This window comes from Watersipora subatra, chromosome 4 (genome assembly GCF_963576615.1).
Source record: "Watersipora subatra chromosome 4, tzWatSuba1.1, whole genome shotgun sequence".
In the NCBI taxonomy this organism is placed as follows: domain Eukaryota; kingdom Metazoa; phylum Bryozoa; class Gymnolaemata; order Cheilostomatida; family Watersiporidae; genus Watersipora; species Watersipora subatra.
The window spans coordinates 28,991,069-29,018,016 of record NC_088711.1 but is presented as its reverse complement, the minus strand read 5'-3'; the positions used below and the strand labels follow the sequence as shown (position 1 = coordinate 29,018,016).

At 36.1% G+C, this 26,948-nt stretch overlaps 1 protein-coding gene across 1 annotated transcript in view; it reads left to right on the top strand.

Annotated features, from left to right (window-relative positions):
* LOC137393265 (probable ATP-dependent RNA helicase DDX49) overlaps positions 1 to 26,948 on the top strand; it is a 49,031-nt gene that overhangs the window by 13,998 nt on the left and 8,085 nt on the right. Inside the window, exons 6-8 of the mRNA XM_068079733.1 lie at positions 15,177 to 15,427; positions 15,793 to 15,867; positions 24,081 to 24,169. Of these exons, the coding sequence (XP_067935834.1) occupies positions 15,177 to 15,427; positions 15,793 to 15,867; positions 24,081 to 24,169 (415 nt within the window). The remainder of the gene's footprint in view (positions 1 to 15,176; positions 15,428 to 15,792; positions 15,868 to 24,080; positions 24,170 to 26,948) is intronic.

Genomic DNA, 26,948 nt, shown 5'->3' with positions numbered 1-26,948 from the left:
GACATGTGACTATTCCAAACACTAAGTTGATTTATAACCCATTACTCTTAAGTTATACACTAGTATTAGGGGGTAGTAAAGCCGTCATTTTCCAGCTATCCAGATTAAGGTCACTTCAAGGTCAAAGGCATATACGAGTAAATGTAAGAAATTAAATTTCTCAAGACTAGTTCAACAGTTGAGTGCCGGATGTGGTTTTGTAGGCTCATATACTCCAGTCATAATACAAGTCTGCATTCTGTTATATAAAAAAGTGCTACTAATCTAACAAAATCTACTATATAAACGGCAATCGTTGTCTGTGTATCTGTCTGTCCGCTTTATAGAGTACCGTACTTTTCCAACTATTAGCCGCTACTTTTATATAAGGGTGTGTCTATTCTGCGGTTTTTTTCACCGCTAGGGCGCATTAACGGGAATCTCCGGTTAGTACACGCCTCTATTATAATACGTAACCTGCTATTCATCGTAGGGATGGACGATAAATACTGATATGCTAATAGTATGAGTTGTCTTCTCGATATATTGAGTCACCGATAACTCCCAAATATGAGCAGTATAAATAAATTACCGTATATGGCGGTCTTTTTTTTCGATTCGATCGTTAGTTAGTAATCTTTTATTTTGCTGATAACAAAATAACAAAAAGCCTCTATTTGCAGGCATATTATCCAATAAAACGGAAACTGTAGAAGAATCCTGAATGCAAGATAGTAGTGAACAATTCATATTTAGTTTGAGATTATTTGTGTAAAAGTTAAAAGAAAATTTACATGAGAAGATGACTTCTAATAAGTAATGCAGGATAGCTTATACAAAGATAAATTGATTGATATCTCCACTACTTAATAACGTTGAATTTGCCGCTGTTCGTGATAGTGGGTCATGTTCATTTCCTTCAGCAGCCGAGTTACTAATTTTTTTCCAGCTACGAGTAGGCCTACTGTAACTTACTATTACAGAACTTTCACGAGTACTCCGAGGGTTGCGATACGCTATTGTGAAAAGAAAGAGAGCAGCTGCTATCGACTTACTGTCACCCTGCATCAGCCATGACCAGCTATACGTCGCCTGCTCAAAAGTAGGCACACGCCGAAAACTGTTTCTTCATACGCCCGACAGAAAAACCAAAAATGTTGTCTATCCGCATGTGTTGCGTTGAACTAAGGGAGAGAGAGAAGGAGAGAGAGAGAAAGGGAGAGAGAGAGAGAGCGAGGAGGAGAGGGGGGGAGAGAGAGGGAGAGAAGGGGGGGAGAGAGAGGGAGAGCGAGGAGGAGAGGGGGGGAGAGAGGGGGAAGAGGGAGGGAGAGGGAGAGAGGGGAAAGAGGGAGCGAGCGAGGAGGAGAGGGGGGGGAGAGAGAGAGAGGGAGAGAAAGAGGGAGAAGAGAGAGGGGAGAAAGGGAGAGAGAGGGGAGAAAGGGAGAGAGAGAGGGAGAAAAGGGGAGAGCGAGGAGGAGAGGGGGGGGAGAGAGAAAGAGGGAGAGAGAGAAAGGGGGAAGAGGGAGAGAAGGGGAGAGAGAGAGGGCGAGGGGGAAGAGGGAGGGAGAGGGGAGAGACGGAGAGAGGGGAGAGAGAGAGGAAAGAGGGAGAGAGGGGAGAGAAGGGGAGAAGGAGAGAGAGAGGGAGAGAAAGAGGGAGGGAGAGAGAGGAGGAAGAGGGAGGGAGAGAGAGGAGAAAGACGGAGAGAGGGGAGAGAGAGGAAAGAGGGAGAGAGAGAGGGAGAGCGAGGAGGAGAGGGGGGGAGAGAAAGAGGGAGAGGAAAGAGAGGGGAGTGACGGAGGGAGGGGAAAGAGGGAGAGAAGGAGAGAGAGAGGGAGAGCGAGGAGGAGGGAGGGAGAGAGAGAGAGGGGAGAAAGGGAGAGAGAGGGAAGAGGGAGAGATGGAGAGAGGGAGATGTAACTGCATATTTGGAGTTGTTTTACGGTATGAAAGCCAACTCTCAATAAACCTTATGCTGCCCGTGAATCTGCTCCTGTAGACGGGTAATGCAGCTAGTTCAGTATAAAAACATTTTGTTATTTATATAGTTCTGAAGTTTTTAGTCATTCCTGTAATTTTAATGTTATAGTCTGTCTGGTCAGCCACTTGTGTTCCTATATATACTGTAAAAACCTCTAATTGAACGTCACCTCTATTTGAACGCCACCTCTATCTGGCGGTCACTCTGAGAGAAGGGTTGAAAAATAAAGCGCTACTCTCTAATTGAACGCCACCTCCATTTGACCACCATTTTAATATTCTTTGATCTTTATGAATTCATAATATCAATTGATCAGTAGACAAGTGTCTACAAAATCGTATTAATAATGAATCGTTTATATCAATAACCATTCATTCTCTCATTGCTCAGTTCTAAAGCTTTTCTTTAAAACTTTGCAATCAGCACCATAGAACTAATTAAACCATAACTGTCACGTACAACATTTATCGTATATTCTAGGTAAATCAACCACGCTAATTCCGATTTTGTACTCAAAATAAAGATTAGTCCACTAACCTTCAAAGTCATTTAGGCTTTTTTAAAGCGTATCAATATCCGTTTCGAAAACAACACAATCGGCATTACAAGCTCCGCCCATAAATATGTGACGAAACCTAGCTTTTTCAGGAACGGAAGTTAGAAATGTTTAGTCCGATTTACAATAATAGAGACCGGTGTTTTAAAACCCATTATTATCTAAATCCAGCCTGTAAAATAATTTCAGTTTTTTATGAAAAGTATATAAACTATTTAAAATTGCTCGTAGCTTGTTACATGATGTTTAAATGGGCTGAACGCCCAGAAAAATGAGCTCAAAAAGCGCGGTTTTATCACAAGCTAGCGTTGTTATCATGCTTTTTTAAATATGAAATGCTAAATAGCTGATCTACCTTTCAGAGAAGACTGATATTATTTTTAAAGCTGAATTTTAATTAATGCATTTTAAAACACCCATCTCTATTATTCTAAATCGGTCTAAACATCCCTACGTAACTTCTTTCCAAAAAAGCTAGGTTACGTCACGTATTTATGGGCGGAGCTTGTTGTACCGATCGTGTTGTTTTCAAGACCGATATTAAAACGCTATAAAAAAGCCTTCATTACTCTGAAAGTTAGTGGAGTAATCTTTATTTTGAGTACAAAATCGGAATCAACGTGTCTGATTTACCTAGTAATTACGATAAATTTTGTTAGTGATAATCATGGTTTAATAACTGTCTCAGGCTGATAGTAGTTCCTTATTTAATGCTGTCTTAATACTTCAAAATGCATGTAGGTACATGTATATAAAAACGTTTTAAATTCACGATGTTTAGATCAGTGACTAGTTTTAAGGGCCAAGGTTGCGATCAGCGAGCAAAACCTTTATGCATCGTATTTATGCTGAATACAACGTGTAAAGTAAAGCTCCGCCAAAAAATTGTTTGGACGCCAATATCGACTAGTTCAGCGGTGCAGAAGATTTGAGGTCAGAAGACATTGTGGAATGTATTGGACAACCAGAAGAAGTTTATTCCATCGAAAGCAACAATCAGAACGCAGCTATCCGAGCAAACAATGCAAGTATTTTTTGTTTTTAAAACGTTAATTTTTGTTTCCGCATGTAAAATAAGTATCGTTCATTTATGTCAATTGTTCATGAATATATATATTTACGGCATACAATGGATCGACGTTCGTAACTCCTCTTCTACTGCACATTAAAAGCTAGTTTTGACTAAATTGTAGCAAACATCAATGAGTTTAATGAGCTTTTATGCAACATTGTTAATTATAGATATAAAATAAAAATGCGCCTTCTAATTTAGAAGGAAATAAAATATTGAAAGCTCTAACAAATTGCAAAGCAAGGCACAGGCTATAGTATCATCGCAGATCAATTGCAAGCAATAGACAACAACTGGTCGAAATATTTCTCAGCTTCCCAATGCATATTTTATTTAGAGATCTTTGACAAGTTTGAGGTAAGTTAGCAGATTTATTGCATCCTAAAGGCTTAATATTGGTCAACCGGAAAAGAGTTCAAAATATAACCGACATTTGATTCGTAAAGAGCTAAAATTATCTTCCCAAAATTCTGATGAGTCATTTGAAAAATACAATGCCGGTCTCTATTTGAACGCCACCTCCAATTGACCACCAAGAGAAAGGGTTGAAAAATAAAGCGCCATGACGTTCATTTAGAGGTTTTGTGGTAACTTTATATATATACTAGCTGCATTACCTGTGTTGCACCCGTGTTCGGGAACAGATTTACGTGAAGCAATAGTTTTATTGAGCGTTGTCTTTCATACTGTAAAACAACTCCAAATATGCAATCTACTGAAGTTTTTGTGCTGATCTGACTGCATACACATATGCAGTCGTACATGTCAATAATGTTGGAGAGACCAATGGAAATATGCAATTTGTTTTACAGCTAGTCTACAATGCATCAGTCTCGAACGACTCAAATTGGAATTGTCCTAATTTTGTACACAGAACTGATAATGAAATTGACATTGCTAGGTAAACTGAAGTTCTTCAAACTGGCAGTATTGAAAAGTTTTACTTATTTTAACTTTACATATTTTAAGAAATTCTAGAAAATATTTTGCTATTGCACTGCTAAGCTATCGCCAGCATTTATTGAATTGAGACTTCTACATGCTTGAAACACTAATCATGACTCACCAGTTCTTCGTCTATAGCCTGTGTTTTGACATGGTATATACAAACTGTGCAGCAGTAATATGGTCGTGTTGATAAAATTTATTATCAATAAAATCTACTATATAAACTATATAACTACTATATGGCCTCTCACCTTTCCAACGTAAGGCATTACATTTGGAGCATTTTTGGACATTCGTCCCATAAAAAAATTCGGCCCTATATTGTGTTGCAGGACTGTAGTCAAGTGCGAAGTTTTCTGTCCATACACGGCGCCTGGTAGCAGCTGCTGTAGTTAGTGCATCTTGTTGTTGTCGCCGTTTCATCTGCTCTGAAAATTCAGCTCGCCGAGCAGCTGTTGTAGCTAGTGCATCATGTTCTGGTCGCCGCTGCATCTGCTCAAAGGTTTCTGCACGTCTGGCCGCTGTAGCGGCTGCTCTGAGCCGTTTGAGTCGCTGCTGGGTTGGCTCAGTACTCTTTGTACTTCTAGCGGCTGCAGCATCTATTCTGGCCTGCTCTCGATGTACCTGTGTTTGTTCAGCGGTTTCTGCTCTTCTAGCAGCTGCTATTCTGTTTCGTTGTAGGCGTCGCTGTGTTTGCTCTACAGTTTCTGCACTTCTAGCAGATGCAGTAGCTATTCTGTTTCGTTGTAGGCATAGCTGTGTTTGCTCTGCAGTTTCTGCACTTCTAGCAGATGCAGTAGCTATTCTGTTTTGTTGTAGGCGTAGCTGTGTTTGCTCTGCAGTTTCTGCACTTCTAGCAGATGCAGTAGCTATTCTGTTTCGTTGTAGGCATAGCTGTGTTTGCTCTGCAGTTTCTGCACTTCTAGCAGATGCAGTAGCTATTCTGTTTTGTTGTAGGCGTAGCTGTGTTTGCTCTGCAGTTTCTGCTCGTCTAGCTGCTGCTTTGCGAATTCGGTCTCTTTCTCTACGGGAATCAATCTGTTCTTGCGTTTGGGCAGTAGGCTTTTTGGGAGGCATTGTACTGCTTCAAGCATTTCTAAAATTGAATGAGATGGTGTGCTTTTTTGTAACATACGCTGCTCGCTTTCTTCTCACCGTCGCCTATCGCAACGCTCGGAGTGCCCGTGCAAGTTCTGTAGTAGCTGTAGTTCTGTAGTACCTGTAGTTCTGTAGTACCTGTAGTTCTGTAGTACTCGTAGCTGAAAAAAAGTAAAAGTAACTCAGCTGCGGAAGGAAATGAACATGTTTGCTATCACAAACAGTGGCAAATCCAACGTTTTCAACCCTTTCACTGAAGTAGACTCATTCATGCGTTTTCTATGGTCGACCGCTGTAGACACATTTTTGCGACTTTACCAGCAATTGCTAGTAACTGAATTTTATTATTCGTTGATAACATAACCAACGATCTTAAAGACTTTTATGGTAGTGACAGTGTTGTCCAAAGATTTCTCTATAAAATTAGCCTAAAATTTAATTTTAAATCTTTGTTTGAGAATTTCCAACTTAACCACTTCGTGTGCATGCATTTCTATAGCGGCTTCGATTATATTCCTTTCAAGTTCATCAGCCGGTTTTTAGGCTTTGCGAAGTTGCATTACTCATCCATCTATATTTAGAGCCTACTTACAGTTACACTATATCTACCAAGCTAAGCATGACCTTCAGACACGTTTGCAGACATTGGACTGGTCAAACAGCTATGGTCAAAAAATAATTTCAAGTACAATGCACCCTCGAGATACGATGTTAATTCGTTCCAAGGTTGGCATGTATGGTGAAAAATCGTATATCGGGGTATAGAAACCATTGTAGTTATACATTGCAAAAGAAAATGATAAAAATCGTCTAAAATTTTATAAAAATGCTGTAAAAATTGACAGTAATAACAAAATAGTATGTTAACTTTAGTAAATATAGTTACCTACAATAGCTGCATTGTTTTAAGTTTACCTAGTGATTATGATCTGCAATATGTACTGTAAAATGCAACATGATGCATAATGTGTGCACGAAATGCAGTACGCACGGTAAGGAGTTCTTACCTTCAAGACCTACGCGCAACATAAGCTTTCAATTCCCGTCAAATAAGTTTAGTTTACTAAACACACATTTAAAACTGAAAAAAGTGGAGTTTTAGTATGTATTTTTAATTATTTCACTAAATTTCAACATTTCATCAATAAAAATCTTACCGTTTCTCAGCTTGTTGTTGCTTTCACTATAAACCTTAGCGAGTCTGGTTAAACCCTTTAAACCCCGACCAGAAAAGCCGTGCGGTGCAATTCTCGAAAGCGGCCTCTCGTACACTTGACCATTTAATGGCCATCAAAAAATAAAATTTTATTTACGTACTTAACAGTGCATGTAGTGTACGTACATACTTTTGGAGTAAGGTGATTTAGCTGGTGCATGTAACAAGCAGAGAGAAAGCAAAAGTGTATCAATGCTAATTATGTGACTACACTTGAAAATAAATTTAATACGTAATGAAGTTTTCTAGCAGGCTGAATAAAGTTGTCTGGTCCTGTCAAGAGATCACAACTCCAAATTTTTTACTAGTTTTCAAACGAAGTTTATTATTTTTGTGTCTTAAAAAGCAGAAATCGCCAGGAAAACACAGCTTTCCTCGCTGGTACAGAGAGTGCTTGAAGAAAACAAGCTAACTTATTGCAATGTAGAAGACAGCCTACGTGATCACTTACTGAGGATGATGCTCGCTGGTGCATTGTAAATGCTGGTGCAATGCAGGCAGTTGCTAGCTAGCTAACACTTATAAAAAAGATCCAGAGAACGTTGTAGTTTGTCTTGCATGAAATGTGCACAAGAATCAATGAAAACATACATACGGAAGTTTGTACGTATTTATACCCTAGAGGGCATGGCTATAGCGCGTTCTAAAAGGTAATTGTAGATGTGTCAACTATCTTGAGTAGCTAGATGTAAATGAGTTACATACGTACATACGATGATTTGTATTTATGTAGTAAAAATCAGGCCTGCCTGTCTGCAAACATGCAATAAAAGAAAAGCTAAATGAAGTAAACAAAACATAATTAAATATAAAATAGAACAAAAATAAAATAAAACATGATATAATATAAAGCATAAACTGAAATAAATAAACCATGACACACATGGATGATAAATAATGAAATGCATTATACCTGCATTATACAGTATTGTTTACATGTATCATTCCAGATCAGTAAACTTGAAACTTAAAATTAAAAAATTGTTTTAAAATAATTAATCTGATAGCATTTTTTCAGGTGCACTTTCATTTCTAGCTCTTTTGTTAAATTCACTGTCATCATCTGTGCCTTTTGATACTTTTCTCTTGAAAATTTTATCCAAACGAGTCTGTTTTTGACGATTCTTCAGAATGTCTCTAAAATAGCTCAAGCAAGTGTTGTTAACATTGTCCATAGCACGGCTTGTGAGTACTTTTTTGGGGTGTTTGTTTGCAATAAATCTGGTGAGGTTCTCATACCAACTTAATGCTTCCTTTATTTCTGTTGATGTGGTTTTCTCAGTCCCTTCCAATTCTTCGTCACCACCGAATTGTTGCTCCTCCTGAACTATGATGCCGTGCATTGCCTCTAACTCTTTTAAATCCTCTGTTGTGAGCTTTTCCATGTGCTCCTCAATAAGGTTATCAATGTCAGCTTCATCTACAACAAGCCCCATAGCCATCCCGAGTGAAACTATTTCTGTAACATCATCCTCAGATGTAGGATCTATGATGACTTCTTCTTGAGAATCTTCAGCGTCTTGATTTGCCTCAACACCCGGCCACAGCATTTTTCATGATGATTTTAAGGTTTGCTTCGAAACCTCATTCCAGGCTTTTTCAACCATCTTCAGGCCTTGAACGATGTCAAAATGAACCTTCCAAAACTCACGCAGAGTGAGTTGAGTGCTTTCAGTAACTTCAAAGCATCTTCTAAACAGTTGTTTAGTGTAAAGCTTTTTGAAATTAGCTGTTACTTGCTGGTCCATAGGCTGGAGGAGTGGGGTGGTGTTTGGCGGCAAGTAGAGAACTTTGATAAAAGAAAAGTCTGAATGTAGATTTTCCTCCAGACCAGGAGGGTGAGTAGGGGCATTGTCAAGTACTAAAAGACATTTTAGAGGGAGATTGTTCGTGTCTAAATATTCCCTTACAGCAGGACCAAAGCAGACATTGATCCACTCAATGAATATGGCTCTTGTAACCCAGGCCTTGCTATTAGATTTCCAAAATACCGCAAGCCTATCCTTTGTGATTTTGTGTGACTTGAATGCACGAGGATTTTCTGAGTGGTACACTAGTAGCGGCTTAATCTTCAAATCTCCACTGGCATTTGCACAAAGTGCAAGAGTGAGTCTGTCCTTCATCGGTTTATGGCCAGGAAGTTTTTTTCTTCAGCTGTGATGTATGTGCGACGAGGCAGTTTTTTCCAAAAAAGGCCAGTTTCATCGCAATTAAAAACTTGCTGAGGAATGTAGCCTTCATTAGAAATTAATTCTTCAAACTTCTTCAAGAAGTTGTCGGCTTCATTTTTGTCCGAACTGGCAGCCTCTCCATGCCTAATCACTGAGTGGATTCCAGTTCTCCTCTTAAACCGTTCAAACCAACCGTTAGAAGCCTTGAACTCTGAAACAGTTTGATGTGACGTTCCTTCACCTCCACTGTCTCTTTGGGCTTCCAAGAGATCATCAAAAAGGGCTGTCGCCTTGTGTGAAATTGCTGACTGCATGATAGTATCACCACGTATTTCCTTTTCTTTAATTCATAATAGAAGGAGCCTCTCCATCTCGTCGATTGAACATCTATTACTGGCAAGAATAGTCATGCCCTTGGAAGCATTGTTTGCTTTAATAGATTGTTTGTTTTTAATGATAGTCGCAATCGTTGACTGGTTGCAACCATACTCTTTAGCAATACTAACGATACGGGCGCCTCCTTCGTATTTGTTTATTATCTCCAGTTTCGTTGCCATGGAAATTATTTTCTTTCTTCTTCCTGTAATGTTTGTACTGGTCGCCGAGTCCATTGCTAATGAATTAATTATGTACTGTATGTATATGTAGTTTTAAAAATATAACTGTGCTGAGTAAAAATTTATAAATATGAGTATCACGTTAGAAATAAATATTCGCTCTTGCTTGAGTAATTTTCACAAAGTTTCCCATGCGGAATGCCGACCTGAAAGAAATCGGTCATTGTATCTTTTCAAAACGCTGTAAAAATGTTTTCGGCGAACAGCATTTCAGCGTATTTGTAATTTCGACGTGCGTTATGAGCACACCGACCGCCAAATTTTAACTCGGGCGAAACTTTCCTCGAAATCGTATGGTGGAAAAAAATTCGTATAGCGAGGTGAAAATATCACGATATTCGACTTCGTAAGGTGAAAAAATCGTATATCAGGGTAATCGTATCTCGAGGGTGCACTGTAATTTGCGTTCAAAATTCAACATCGCGATCAGTTAGTAACAACGCATAGTAGCTATTAGTGGATGCGTTTAGGCTTCAATTCAGCGATAGAAATGGCAGACTTCCAGTGGAGTGGTGACAAAGATAAGTTAACAGCTATGAAATAGACTGTAGATTGCATTTTATACACCATATAATGTTTTAATTGCTTGTTATTATATATACAGTGAAACATGGATAACTCGCCCTCGGATATAGCGAACACATTGTTAACTCGAATGGATTTGCTTGGTCCGTTCCCACGCAATGATAAATGGCTCTATATAACTCGAACTCAACACTGTTAATTCGAACTGTTTTTTGCCCAACGGCTACCGAAACGGTTGCTATCGCTTTAGAAAATCACTTTATTCCAAGCCATAGAGGTAAACCTCAACTTTTCGTAATTCATAAGCGTCGTTATTACCTCCATCGGCAAACTATTTTTGTCAACGACTTTTCTAAAGGTTTGATGAAATTTGATTTATACTGCTATACGATGAATAGCACGGGCCAGCCGAGTCATGAGCGCAAGGATTTTCGCCACGCACATACAAAACAAAAACAGCATGTTGTTCTTGTTTTGTATTTGCGTGGCGAAAATCCTTGAGTGCGTGACCCGGCTAGCCCGTGATGAATAGTTTTCCGACGTTGATTCCGTGTTGAATCAACGTCGGAATGTTGAATGTTTAAAACGTCTTAAAAATTGTTGTAATTAAACGTATACGTTGTCTTAGCTAAAAAAAAACTTTTCATCGTTTGACCTAAACACAGAATACGTGTGTACATTCAATAAGTATCCATTCAAAAAGCGTGAGTGATATACAATGTACCGTAAAACCTCGTAAAACTTTTAATTGAACTGCCTCGGAGTGTTGCTCTTAACGAATCACAGGTGAAGTAAGGTAATCTTTGCATAAACTTCAAGAAAAATCGGCAAAATTGATCGTGGGTAAAACGCTCAAAAGAAAAAGATGTCTTTTCTTTTGAGCATTTCAGCAACGATAAAGTTTTGCCAATGTCAATCTAAAAAACGTCCTGGCAATAACATCACCTCAAACAACAAACCAATCTCAAGTGATAGAAAAATCTCTATAATTTTTGATAAAAATGTTTTAAACTTTACATTAGAAGCATTTAATTTGAAACAAGCCATTTGTGCTTTTGATTTATATTATAGTTTGTATATGTACATGTATCTACTAATAAATAAGTAAATACATGGACTTGTGACAGTGCTCTGATAACTTGAACGCTCTGATAATTCGAGCACTTTTGCTCGGTCCTTTGAAGTTTGAGTTATCCGAGTTTCACTGTACTTTTATACATTTATATGCTACCCCTATTAGTTAAATGTGTTCGTAGAACACGAATTTTAATAAAATCGCTATTTCATGCTACTTTCAATATCTAAGAATTTTAATTTTTGCAATAAAGATAATATGATCAGATACAGAATTTTCTCTGCTTTCCAAAAAGTATAGGTGTTCTATGTGAAAATGTGAGTGCTTCTACGACAATTTATTGACCCATGTCTTTACAGTTATTTGGTATCATAAGATTCACCATGTCTTACTCGGTTGTGTTGTAAGTGCCAAATATGTGGAAATGTGATTACAAGCTCTTAAAAGCTCAAAAACGAACAGTTAATCGCAGCCACATGAGACCGCAGTAGATTAGATTCTCTTTCCAAATCTCTTTCCTTCTCTTTTCCTTTTTGAGCTTTTAAGAGCTTGTAATCACATTTCCACATATTTGGCACTTACAACACAACAGAGTAAGACATGGTGAATCTTTTGATACCAAATAACTGTAATGTGAATTTTGTTGCAAGTCAACCTTTAAATACAGATAAATTTTTTGTCCAAAAGACTTTTGTATTAGTTGGTCAACGCCGGGCAGCACAGCTAGTCTACTAGTATAACTTAGTGCTGGGACGATATCAAAAATTCGGTACGATATGATGGCGTAGTCAACCGATATATCGAAATATCGGGTATGTTATTCGGGGTTGTCTTATCTGTCAGAAAAAGCTGCTATGGGAGAACAACTCCCTAATGAATCCATGTACCCGTATAATTCTGAAGAATCGGGTATCAAATAGAGTAGAATATCTTTCGTTTTTCGTGACGTCATTCTATTGTTGTCCGCCATCTTTATGGAGGACTTCTATTGTTAAAAACACGAAGCTTCTGCAATTAATTATTGCAAGCAATTTTATGCTTGCAATATGCTTTTGTTTGCAAATTTTTTATTGTAGTATCAAAACAACATCAAAAAATACTATTAATCATGTAAACATCAACGATACTTACACAGTCAGATGGTACAGACCATATTATAGTCATCAAATTATTAATAACAATCAATCTTGCCACAATCAATACTCATGGAAGATCTATTCTTCAGACCTGGACTCTTGTATATAGTATCGATCAATTTATTTTTGTAAAAGTTATCCTACATTACTTATTTGAAGCCATCATGTAAATTTTCCTTTAATTTTTACACCAATTATCTCAAACTAAACATGAATTGTTCACTACTATCTTGCATTCAAGATACTTTCACAGGTTCCATTTTATTTGATAATATGCCTGCAAATAGAGGTTTTTTGTTATTTTGTTATCAGCAAAATTAAATATTACTAACTAACATACTATTAATCAAGAGAATGACGATAGTTCTCTACAAAGATGGCGGCTTTTTGTAGACGAGCGCGTATGCAAACAGGGCGATGACGTCAAAAAACCGATGGATCTAAATTATCGTCGATATATATATATATAGATATCGTCAAATATCGACGATATCCGATATTTCGATATGGGCAGAAAGCACTCGGTACGGTCGGTATCAGAAAGTGATATCGACGATATACCGAAATATCGTAATATCGTCCCAGCACTAGTATAACTTGCTAGTGTCCCTTCAACCATAGTTTAGAGTGGCTAAGGGTCAGAGTATTGTGAATGCTCTCAGGCTGAACGCATGGTTGGTGACAAGGCACCTTCTCATATCACTCAATCCTTACAAGTATTTTTTGATAACAACACTTGTCCATATGTTTATCACAACCATCAGATGGCATGCGAAACTTACTTTAGTAGGCGGAGAAAACAAGTATATGCTTACATTTATATTGTGTAATTTTTGTCGCATTAGAATTTAAATTTTGTTACATTACATGTTTAGGAAATTTTCACAGCAAGCCAATAATGCAACAGTTTGTTTGTACATGAAGCATGATTTGGGCTGATGCACATTTGCAGTCAAACTTCTGCATGCTAAGTTCATCCGTATGTAATATTTGCTTTGTGTTAAAAACTATCGCATTTCGGAGCAACTATTATTGAAAACATACATTGTATTTCATTTTATTCATTTCGTAACTCACAAACTTTGTCATAAATATTTTAGGTAATTATGTGGAGCATGGAAACAAATGCATTATGTATGGTAATTATGTGGAGCGTGGAAACAAATGCATTATGTATGGTAATTATGTGGAGCATGGAAACAAATGCATTATGTATGGTAATTATGTGGAGCATGGAAACATGCATTGTGTATGGTAATTATGTGGAGCATGGAAACATGCATTGTGTATGGTAATTATGTGGAGCGTGGAAACAAATGCATTATGTATGGTAATTATGTGGAGCATGGAAACAAATGCATTATGTATGGTAATTATGTGGAGCATGGAAACATGCATTGTGTATGGTAATTATGTGGAGCATGGAAACATGCATTGTGTAAAATAACTCCTAAATTACTAAGTTATGTGTAAGAAAATTAATACTAATTAATAAATCATTTAGCCCTTATGCTAAAGACAAAGGTTTCGAGGTGTAGCCTTTGTGTAACAGGAAACAAGCACTGTCTTAGTTGGGATGGAAGTTCAGTACTAGTCTAATATACGGTAGACTGTGAACCATAAATTAAAAATTTTTTGATTTTATATTGGCTACTTTTTACATTTATCATGCATTATTTTACTCTAGTTTCAGGATTTATTTTCTTTGTATCACTTTGCTTTTTTCCCTCAGTGTTACTTTTCTTTTAAACTGATGCGAAACATTTTGCTCATGTTATTTTATTGTTCCTTATTTCAATTCTAAGAAAAGTTTTTTTTTCCACTACCATGTCGACACTATTTCTAGTAAGGTCACGAAAGTCATTGACTCCGCTCCAGTTTTGCAGGCCATACATGAACTCAAAATCTGCTATTGCATTTTATTATCAGTTTATATTTTGCCATATTATTTATCGTATCCACATTTATTATAATCTAGCTCCAAGATATGTCACTAAGGATTTATTTTTGTTGCAAAAAAGAGCATTTCGACTCATTGCAAATCTACATCATATTCCTGCATATATTATTCCAACGAATGATCTTTCCAAATCTCTGCGTCTTCTTACTCTGCCTATGCTAAATATTTATTTTATTTCAATTCAATGTTTCAAGATTTTTCATGGTTTGTGTCCTCGTTTTTTACGTGACAGTTACAGGTTCTCAACTCATTTCAACTTACGTGATGTGAACAAATTGCATACAATCACTAACAATCATTTTGAAAATGTCATTGCCAGCTGCTTTAACAATCTTCCACCAAATATCCGTTCTCCTAGCAGGGAAGGGCATTTTAAACATTATTTGTCAGACTATTTATTCAATTTTAATGGCTAACTGTTGCTTTTTTCCCCTTTTTTTTGTTTTACTATTGTTGTATGGCCTAATTTGAAAAACATTTCTATTTGTGAAATGAAATTATTGCCAATAAAGTACTATATATATAAATATGTATATACCACACACACCCGCGTCTTCTTGATAGCTACGATTTTAAAAGTAAAAAATGAAGCACTTTTGATATTATGCTAGAAGCATAGAGCCAAACTCGGAAGGAAAGCTGTATATGAGTGTGCTGATGAATTTACAAAAGTCCTACATGTATGTTGGAATTATTTCATTATGCCCACTCATTTATAGCCTATTGTCTGTAAAAGAACTCGTATGTCGATGAGATGATAAGTCCAGGCTTGACACTAGTACCATGCGCAACCAAGCGTGTGTTGAACGGTGTACTAAGGAGTTTGTTGTCTATTTTGACAGGTACGTGCAGATACTTGGCATGGTTTTGAAGGAGCTTGGTTTCTCCAACTGTGTCCTTCACTCGATGACCCGCCAGCAACTCAGACTTGAGGCTATGTCACTCTTCAAATCACACAAGGTGAAAATACTGGTTGCCACTGACTTGGCTAGCAGAGGTCTTGACATTCCTACCGTTGACCTGGTCATTAACCACAGCGTGCCGACTCGACCTCAGGACTATATTCACAGAGTCGGGAGGACAGCTCGGGCTGGTTTGCTTTTTACTCATGTATTAACCTTATGGTTTGTGATGGAAGAAAGAATTGTTTTACTTTAGATTTTGGCTATGGATTCAGTGATAAATGATTTTACTTTGATGAAGTAGTCTACATACGGGCTGAGGCCTTTGTGGTTATCAGTATGAATGTAAATGTTTTGTAGATAGGTTGTACTTGATTTACACTGTAACTTGTACCGGTACATTTAAGATGTGATACCAAGTTCCTGTGTTCAGTTTGCTTGTTTGTAGGTTTATATTTTTTGTTTCGAGAATCATTCTATTAACACGTATTCTCATCAGTCAACCTAAACTACTCTTTCAAAGGCTGACAAACTCAAATAATTTCAACAATTGTAGGTCGAGTTGGAAAAGCTATAACCCTTGTCTCACAGTTTGATGTCAAGTTAATACAGGCTGTTGAGGAGAGAATCAGTATGTAAAATTTTTGTTATTTAGTATGTAATAGTTTTATTATTTAATATGTAATCATTTTATTATTTAGTATGTAATTGTTTTATTATCTATTATGTACAGTGCACCCTCAGGATATAGTGTTGTTCCGTTCCAGGGTTTGCATCGTATGGTGAAAAGTTGGTATGTAAGGGTATAGAGACCATTGTAATTATACAATGCAAACATCCCCTGATAAAAATTGTCAAAATTTTATATAAAAAAAAAGTTGTACATATCAAAAATTAGTAACAAAATAGTATGTTAACTTCAGTAACTATAGTTACCTACTGTATTGTATTTAGTGGTTATGATCCGCAATAAAATGCAACATTGTAATCCTTGTACTGAATGCATTGCGTACGGTAAAGAGTTCTGACCTTCAAGGCGTAACATAAATTTTGAATTTGCTTCAAATAAGTTTAGCTTACTAAACACACACCTAAAACTAAGTTTTATTATGTATTTTTAACTATTTTACTGAATTTCAATTTTTTACCACTAAAATCTTATCACTTATTAGGTTCTGTCGTTGCTTTCACTATAACATTTAGCGTGTCTGGTTAAAACATTTTTCAACCTAATTCGACAAGAAAGACCAAGCGATGCAGTTCCCGAAAGCGGTCCTTCGCACACTTGACCATTTAGCGGCTATCGAAAAGAAAAATGAAATTTTATTTGCTATACAGTATGTAACATACCTTTAGAGTAACTCGACTTGAGCTGGTACATGTAGTGAGTAGAGCAGAGTGGAGGCGAAAAAGTATAAATGCTAATTATGTTACTGTACACTTGAAAATAAATTTAATGCGTAATAAAATGGAATTTTTTTAGCAGTTTAAAAGAAGTTGTTTAGTCCTGCTGAAGAGATCGCAACTCTAGTTTTTCTACTGATTTTGAAAGAAAGTTGACCACTTTTGGGTCCTTAAAAGCAGAAATGGCCAGGAAGACCCAGCTTATCTGTTGGTGCGGAGTGCTCGAAAAAAACAAGCTAACCTTTTGCAATGTAGAAGATAGCCTACTTAATCACTTATTGAGGATGATGCTTGCTGGTGCACTGTAAATGCTGGTGCAAACAATTGCAAGCTAGCAAACGCTTATGAAAGGATCCAGAGAAGGTTGCAGTTTGTCTTGTATTAAATTTGCACAAGAATCAATGTAGCCATAAATACAGAAGGTTGTAAGAATTTATTCCCTAGAGGACCAGGCTTTAGCAAGTTCTAGAAAGTAATGTAGTAATGTGGATGCGTCAACTATATTGAGTAGCTAGTTATATATGAGTTACATACATATGATGATTTGTATTTAGTAGTAGAAAGCAGAACTGTAAAAACATGATTAAACATAAAATAAAACATAGAATGAAATAAATAAAACATAAAAAACGTGACACAAAGAGGATAAATAATGATGATATGCATTATACATGCATTGTACATTATTCATGCATTGTACATTATACATGCATTGTACATTATTCATGCATTGTACATTATACATGCATTGTACATTATACATGCATTGTACATTATACATGCATTGTACATTATACATGCATTGTACATTATACATGCATTGTACATTATACATGCATTGTACATTATACATGCATTGTACATTATACATGCATTGTACATTATACATGCATTGTACATCATACATGCATTGTACATTATACATGCATTGTACATTATACATGCATTGTACATTATACATGCATTGTACATTATACATGCATTGTACATTATACATGCATTGTACATTATACATGCATTGTACATTATACATGCATTGTACATTATACGTGCATTGTACATTATACATGCATTGTACATTATTCATGCATTGTACATTATACATGCATTGTACATTATTCATGCATTGTACATTATACATGCATTGTACATTATACATGCATTGTACATTATTGTTTCTATGTACCAGTCCGCATCGGTAAATTAAACACTTAAAATGAAACAATTTAATAGCACTTCTTCAGGTGCGCTCGTCTCTACCTTTTTTGTTAAATTCATTGTTATTATCTGTGCTTTTCGACACTTCTTTTTAAAAAAAAATCTATCCAATGAAGTCGGTTTCTTACGACTCCTCAAAATTTTCTAAAATAGCTCATGCATATTTCATTAACATTGTCCATAACTCGGCCTGTGAGAACTTTTCTGGATGTCTATTTTTAATAAACCTAGTAAGGCTTTCATACTAACTTATAGCTTCCCTGATTTCTGCTGATGTAGGTTTTTTGTCTGCTCTACTTCCTCGTCACCACTAATTTGTTGCTCTTGAATGCTGATCCCATGCATGGGCCTCCAACTCATTCAAGTCATCAGTCGTAAGCACTTACCTATGTTTGCTTTAATGGGTTTCTTGTTTTTAATAATAGTTGCAATCGTTGATTGGTTGTGACCATATTCCTTGGCAATATTAACAATACGGGTGTCTTCTTCCTATTTATGTAGTTATGATCTCCAACTTCGTTGTCATGGAAATAATTTTTTCTTCGTTCTGTAACATTTGTATCGGTCTCAGATTCCATAGCTAACGAATTAAATATAAATACTTGTAATTATATGCGTATACTAGATATGCTACTCAGCATTGCCCAGGTATTAAATATCAGCTTATAAACAATGAGAGTTGCTTGCAATTTGCTATTAGCTTGGCACATTGTCAATGGATAATTTGAGTAAGCTTACTAATAAGAGCTATTGCTTCTCATGACTTTGCGTCATGACGAAGAGCTGTAGTGTTTTTGCTCCTATATGATGACATATATTGCCTAATAAATTCATAAAGCTCGTGTAGTTGAATTGGTAGGGCGTCGGACTGGCGAACTATGATGCGGATTATAAATTGGAATATTTTATTAGCTATTGCTGAAACTACACACATACCCACATACAGACACACAAATTTTGAGAAATATATAAATAGATATATAATTAAAACTATATATAGCGATACATAAATAAATCATATATATTATATCTACAGTATATATGATTTATCTATATCTATTAGGTGAATGCCCAGCGTTGCTTGGGTAATAAAACGTCTTTGGACGGAAAATTTATTTTTGTTTAACATATACAACATTTACTATTCTAACTTTTAAACTTCACATCGTGGGAAAAATGTTTTGTGCAGTTCAAATAAATTAAGGGAAAAAAACAACTAAGGAATTCAAACTACCAACTTTTAAATTTCATATCATGAAAGAAGTGTTTTGTTGAAATAAATTAGTAGTAAAAATTAAACTGTAAAGGTGTTTAAATGTAAATATGAAATCATTAGCAAGTAATGGCTAAATATAGTCTGTTTTGCTATGATTACAGTAAAAAATTACTGAAATTATATGATTTTAGTTCGTTTCAGTGTTGGCATCATAAGGCAAAAGTATCGTATAGAGTGGTATAGAAACCCATAGTGATTATTTAATGTAATCAATTCCCGGTAAAATCATCATTAAAGAATAGTAACAAAACAGAATGTTAACCTTAGTAACTATAGTTACCTACGATAAGTTTAGGGCTTTTTGTGGTTATGATCTGCAAGAAAATCTTACATTGCAATGTATTACGTGCAGTGTTCTTACTTTCGAGACAGACGTGTAACATGAACGCTGAATCTATCCTAAATGAATTTACTTTACTAAAACATGACTTGAAGGAAGTTTTTGTGTGCATTTTTTGTAAACTTTCAACTAAAATTTTATCACTCATTTGTTGGTGAACCCGTTTTTACCACAACAGATGACGCTTAACTGAGACACAATCGCCAAAATTGAATTTCGAGAGCTATGTTTGTCGATATCGTTTGGCAAAAAAAAAACAAATTACTCCTAGTACGGCGCGGACGAAAAAGCATCGTATTTCATAGAATTAATAAAGTTTCAATTGTTATGTCATCAAGTGTGTGCAATCAAGGAAAGGGTATACAGTGTATGATAAAAGTGATTGAATAGTAAGAACAGCGTAGCTTGATGGCTAATTGCACAGTTTGAAAATGTGGTTGCAATCTTCGTGAGTTCTAATCAAGTAGATTGAGAGCTTTTAATTCCAAGATTTTAATAGCTATAGCTGGACATGGTGAAATACAGACACACAAACTTGGAGATGGATAGAGACAAATCATAGATATATATATAAATCTCAAAGTTGGCCCTTCCAAACAGATAAAGTGTTGAGAACAAAAAATGCACTTCATACTGGAGTTCAACTCATGAAGATTGTAATCACAAGTTTGCAAACACAGGCACCTAGCCACAAGACTACAAGACCAAGCCACAAGCCTTTCTGATCACATCTGTAACAACCATATTCTTTATATCCTTTTCGTGACTGCCCATGCCGAATTATTAATTAATACAGAGTGCCCCTGGGTTACGATGCCTTGTTATAAGATTAATTTTTATTACGAGATAATAAAAACGTAATGTTTTTCCGCAATGTCATACGAAGACGAAAATATTTTCGACTTCTTTTCCGCCATACGATATCAACAAAAATTTCTTTCGAAATTAAAATTTGGCAGTCAGTGTTCCGATATGCTATTAGCTGAAATCCTTTCACAACGCCTGAAAGAGATACGATGCTCCTTCTCTCTCAGTTTAGCGTTATTTGTTATATAAGTTATTGTGAAAACGAAACTGGAAACAGATAGGTGAAAACTTTTTAGACTGATTAAATTTTAGATGATTATTAAAGTTTAGTTTAGTAAAATACATCCTAAAGCGTAGCTCTAAGTATTTGTTTAATAAGCCAAAATCATTTAAGCTAAATTCAACATTTATGTTATATGTCTGTCTCAAAGGTAAGAACTCCCTACGGTACATACTGCGCATAGGACATAGTAATGTTACATTTTATTGCTGATCATAACCACTAAATAAACTAAAATTACTGTATAGTAGCTTTTTTGATACACAAACCTTTACACACTTATTGTTATTATTAATTCAACAAATTCATGTTTTTTTATTTTGTTTTTTTAGTTTGTATTATTTGTATCATTACCGAATCATTCTTCATTATAATCAAAGCAAAACAGACTTTATTTAGCTATTACTTGCTAATTATTTCACATTTACGTTTAAATACCTTTACAGTTGTTTTATTTTTTCTCTAATCTATTTGAACTGCACAAAACACCTTTTTTCATGATATGAAGTTTGAAAGTTAGAATGGTAACTGTTATTATATGTTCAATAAGAGTAAATTTTCTGTGCAAAGATTTTTTTATTACTCGGGCAACACCAGGCATTCATCTAGTTATTTAATATGTGTTAGTTTTATCATTTTATGCATTTCTCATGTCTTGCAGGCATTTCTCATGTCTTGCAGGCATTTCTCATGTCTTGCAGGCATTTCTCATGTCTTGCAAGCATTTCTCATGTCTTGCGGGCATTTCTCATGTCTTGCGGGCATTTCTCATTTCTTGCAGGCATTTCTCATGTCTTGCAGGCATTTCTCATGTCTTGCAGGCATTTCTCATGTCTTGCAAGCATTTCTCATGTCTTGCGGGCATTTCTCATGTCTTGCGGGCATTTCTCATTTCTTGCAGGCATTTCTCATGTCTTGCAGGCATTTCTCATGTCTTGCAGGCATTTCTCATGTCTTGCGGGCATTTCTTATGTCTTGCAGGCATTTCTCATTTCTTGCAGGCATTTCTCATGTCTTGCAGGCATTTTTCATGTCTTGCAGGCATTTCTCATGTCTTGCAGGCATTTCTCATGTCTTGCAGGCATTTCTCATGTCTTGCAGGCATTTCTCATGTCTTGCAGGCATTTCTCATTTTTTGCAGGCATTTCTCATGTCTTGCGGGCATTTCTCATGTTTTGCAGGCATTTCTCATGTCTTGCAGGCATTTCTCATGTCTTGCAGGCATTTCTCATGTCTTGCAGGCATTTCTCATGTCTTGCGGGCATTTCTCATGTCTTGCGGGCATTTCTCATGTCTTGCGGGCATTTCTCATGTCTTGCGGGCATTTCTCATGTCTTGCAGGCATTTCTCATGTCTTGCGGGCATTTCTCATGTCTTGCGGGCATTTCTCATGTCTTGCGGGCATTTCTCATGTCTTGCGGGAATTTCTCATGTCTTGCAGGCATTTCTCATGTCTTGCAGGCATTTCTCATGTCTTGCGGGCATTTCTCATGTCTTGCGGGCATTTCTCATGTCTTGCAGGCATTTCTCATGTCTTGCAGGTATTTCTCATGTCTTGCAGGCATTTCTCATGTCTTGCAGGCATTTCTCATGTCTTGCAGGCATTTTTCATGTCTTGCAGGCATTTCTCATGTCTTGCAGGCATTTCTCATATCTTGCAGGCATTTCTCATGTCTTGCGGGCATTTCTCATGTCTTGCGGGCATTTCTCATGTCTTGCAGGCATTTCTCATGTCTTGCAGGCATAGCATCCACATTGATGAACTATGGTGCAATGAGACATAACAAGTTGTCCGCTCTTCTTCTAGGTTTGGTTAGAATAAAAAAGTAGACAATTTAAAAAAGTGTTTTTTAAAGCTAGGAATGTTTTTGATATGTTTGTGACTGGTTCTCTGACTAAATGTGCTTGAACAATTTGCTACCAAGGATTGGGTAAACAGTGAGCAATATGACACTATGAGAACCGCAGAGCTGCTTTGTGCAACGCTTATCTTTTAACTTGAACTCAATGTGGAGCAAACACTAATTACTAATTAGTTACTAATCCCAAAATCTTTGAGGAGCGAATCATTTCATATTGATGATAGATTCGCTAGAATGACATGTTCTAACCAACTTTAAACTTGTTACAATAGAATAGTGTTGCATGATGTTGATCTGTTGAGCTGGTTTTATAGCTGTATAGAATTGAATTTATTTTTTAGTAATAATAATTTGAAAGTTTATCAAAAAATTGAAGATTGAGGAGTTGTTCAATCATTGTAGTGAATCACTTGCTACAAAGTTCATGTCTGTGTTAGAAACACTTTCAAGGTTTTTAGCGCAGTCGTTTGTTACTGATAATATTACAAATGTGATTCATGGACTTCCTTGCAACAGATTTTCCAGAAATTCCTAACATACTAATACATAAATACAGTAGACGCTCCTATAACGTAATTTCCAGATGATGTAAAAAATTAATGTGAAGTTTTTGCTTCTCACCACGTAAAGAATTCCATATAACGTGAGGTGTCAAGTCGGGTGAGTTTTCAAATTCGATTTGAATGTTAGTTCATCTCGCCACACTTGCAAAAAACGTCAGCGTAGCGTTATACTTACATATTATGCACAAGTACAACTTTCACAACAATATAGTTCGTCGTGGTAGATCGTCAGATGCGTCGACCAAACATAGAATAGGGTAGCTGCACATTATTCATAAATACAAAGGCGATCGATTGGTGCAGGTGTTACAGCGTCGGTCTACCAATCTAAATGTCATGAGTTAGAGTATCGTCGAAAGTTATCTTTTATCTTAACCTTGACCCTTGGATAAAGATAGACGACGAACTGGTAGAACTGTTTATTATAGTGAATACATTTTGTTGTTTTGCCTCACTGTAGATGTATAAAATATTTGTTATTAGTTTTACTTTGCAGAATAGACTGCGGTTTAGAAAAATTGCAAATCGTAAAGGAATGTCAAAAATGTGCAATCTTCATCAACTTGTAAAATTACTGCAATCATGGTCTATGAAACAGTGAGATTGATCATAATAAGTAGAAAGGTTGTCGATGCAAACCAATAATACTGCAGTTCAGGTACAGCCCACAAATTAAAAGAGTCAAGCCAAGTGTTTCCTTTTGACATGGCCAGAGGATTGAGTTTGGAAAGATCTTGGAACGGATTAGGCAATTTACATGTATTTTACTATTTTTATAACGTACAATCCCTATAACGCATACATTCCTAGAACAAATTATTTACTTTGTAGTAACGCACACTGTATACCCTTAAAATCATTCATAGGCTCAAGTCACGCTATATACTGTTTAATGCTGGCATGAGGAGAAGCCCTTCAATATCTAGCATTGAATAAATGCTTCTACTGTTTACAAGCTTATTTGTTTCTTAAAACTGGCTGGAAAATATAGAAAAGGCAGCAAAAAAAGGTTTTATACTTACAATTCATTCTTACAGCCTTAGCGTCTGTTATTGATTCCGGACTAGTGTCATAACTGTAGGTTATTATTCTAGATACCAAGCTAATGGAGTTCACAGTTGATGAGAAGGAAGTCAGCAAGATCTTGCTGCAAGTTGGTGTAGCTCGACGAGAGGCTGAAATAGTAAGTCACATATTTGATTTTATCATATGCCTCTTTGAAACTCGTGTCTCATATATGCTTGACTACCGGAGTGCCAGACAGCGGGTAAAGAGCTGTCTTGTCTTGTCAAAAAGCGTTTACTCAAACTACCGTAAAACCTTTATTTGAACACCGTGGTGCTCTATTTTCCAACCCTTCCCTTAGAATGGTGCTTTATTAGAGGTAACTAGCTGCATTACCCGCCTACAGAGACGGATTCACATGCAGCATAAGGTTTATTGAGAGTTGTCTTTCATATTGTAAAACAACTCCAAATATGCAGTCTACTGAACTTGTTGCCCTGATCAGAGTATGCATACACATACATGTCAATAATGTTGGGGAAAACGATGGGAATCTGCAATGTGTTTTACAGCTAGATGCGTGTAAAATCTAGTAAATATTCTGGATTCATGTGTCTAGACTCACGCAGCCGTTCATACCCATCTATATTTGCAGTTGACGATCGCGCACTTCTGCCGCCGACCCCCCCCCCCACTGCCAACGTTTTTAACCCTTTCACTGAAGTAGACTCATTTATGCGTTTTCTATGGTCGACCGCGTAGACGCATTTTTGCGACTTTACCAGCAATTGCTAGTAACTGAATTTTATTATTCGTTGATAACATAACCAACGGTCTTTAGGACCTTTATGGTAGTGACAGTGTTGTCCTAAGATTTCTCTGTAGCATTAGGCTAAAGTTTAATATTTTAATCTTTGTTTGGGAATTTCCAACCTAAAAACAAAAAAAATTTCTAAGTTCATTAAACGCGTCCGAGTTAGAAAACAAATAACTACTTATGTTGATAACATTATAGCCGATTCAGATTTTTGTGATTACACAGATAATTAAAATAACAATAACAGCACTGACTCTGATGGTGGTGAAAGTAGTGGTTTTGTAAGAATAAGGAACATTGTAGAGGATTGTTTTGGCTTCATAGCTTCACATCGCTTTATCAATGCACAAAGTATAGATACAATAATTTTTTTACATAGCAGTGTTTGTTAACATGTTGGAAAAATGAAATGTATAACCAAAACAAACGTTCAGGTGGAGTTTGAAATTGAAAAAATACTGTATACATATCATGAAGCAATATCGGCAAAGTGGCTGGCAGTAGGCCGATAGCTAAATTTGTATATGGACGCAAGTGAAAGGGTTATTGGAATTGTGGCAATTCATAGACAATACAACATTGAATAAGAAGTACTTACCTTTTTGATGTAGAAATTTAGTAAGTGAAAACTGCGTTTTTTCCAGTGGCCGCAAGAAACAATTGTTCACGTGAGCTTCTCGGTACACGTTGGCTGTAAATATTAATTGCATGTAAATTACTACTCATTAATTTATTTAATTTAATAAGTAGTACATTTGTATAGCTGTATAGCAGGTGTGTCAAACTCATTTTCACCGAGGGCCACATCAGCGTAATTGCTGTCCTCAAAGGGCCAGATGTAACTTATTTTTGTTACGAAATGTGAAATAATGTAAAATAACTTTAACTAGTCTTTGATATTACTTAGAGTTTTTATTACTTAAAGTTTCAAACAGAGCAGTTGCACAGCAAAACATGCAGAACATTTGTTTTAAAAAAAAATCAGAAAAATTACGCAATACCCATTAACACAGGCATAATATTATATAGCAGCTCATAATTTTTGTTTTCAGTAAAATCGAAAATTATCAGCTGCTAAGAACATGAATCTGTTTGCATACACACATTAAACCTGCAAACACTAAATAATTGCAACAGCAGCAACACAAAATCAATATGTAAGCAGCAAAAAGCAAAAAAATTATTTGCTATTTGCTGAAACAAAGTTAGACTTGCACCAGAAAAATTGCAAAATATACAGTGTTTAACTAAAATTACTTATTTATTACATACAATGCAAAGTTATGAATATCAGTTATACATATACAGTTAGTCATGAACATAAAAATCACGAAACTCTAATTTCGAATTTTTCTTCGCGAGTATTATCCTTCAAAGCATAGCAAATCTACATCCCAATATAACTCAAATAAACTGTCATAAACATGTTTGAAATAATAAAAATATGTTCAGTAACTCTGTTCTTGGCTTTTCAGACTTCAGGGGCAGCTCTGAGAATCAATATGATCTTATCAAGATTGAATGATAACTTTAGTCTGACTACGGCTGACAGCCTAAAAAGGGCATTTTTATCCGAGCATAACGATTCAAATTGACAAAATTAAAAGTTAGTAAAAACTTTGAAACGTTAAAAATAATGTTTCGATTTGATTTATGCAGTCTTTCACTGTCTTATCCCTTCTGAATCTACATATTTACCTCTGGAGTTGAAAAAAATTGATCGCGAACGATAAATTTTAAAGTGACCGCGATGATTTTCGGTTTAGTTAGATGCCGAAATGGGTGTAGTATTTCAGTTATAACATTTGCCAGAGAAATCATTGGGGCATATTTGTATGTTTGTTTGATTAGCCAGAAAATTTTAATTTTGACTAATCAAAATTATTCTTATGTAATTTAAAAATAACGATATAATGAATAGATAAATTTCAGAGGCAAGATAACTCACGTTGGGTCCCTAGCAACGTTATAAATACGGGAGTTAACTCCGTCGCGTGCGAATGAGTAATTAAGCTCTTGCGGCCACATAAAATGACGTGGTGGGCCACATGTGGCCCGCTGGCCATGTGTTTGACACCTGTGCTGTATAGGCACCTTTGTATAGGCCGCAAAACTCAGGACGACACTTTTTAATACGGCA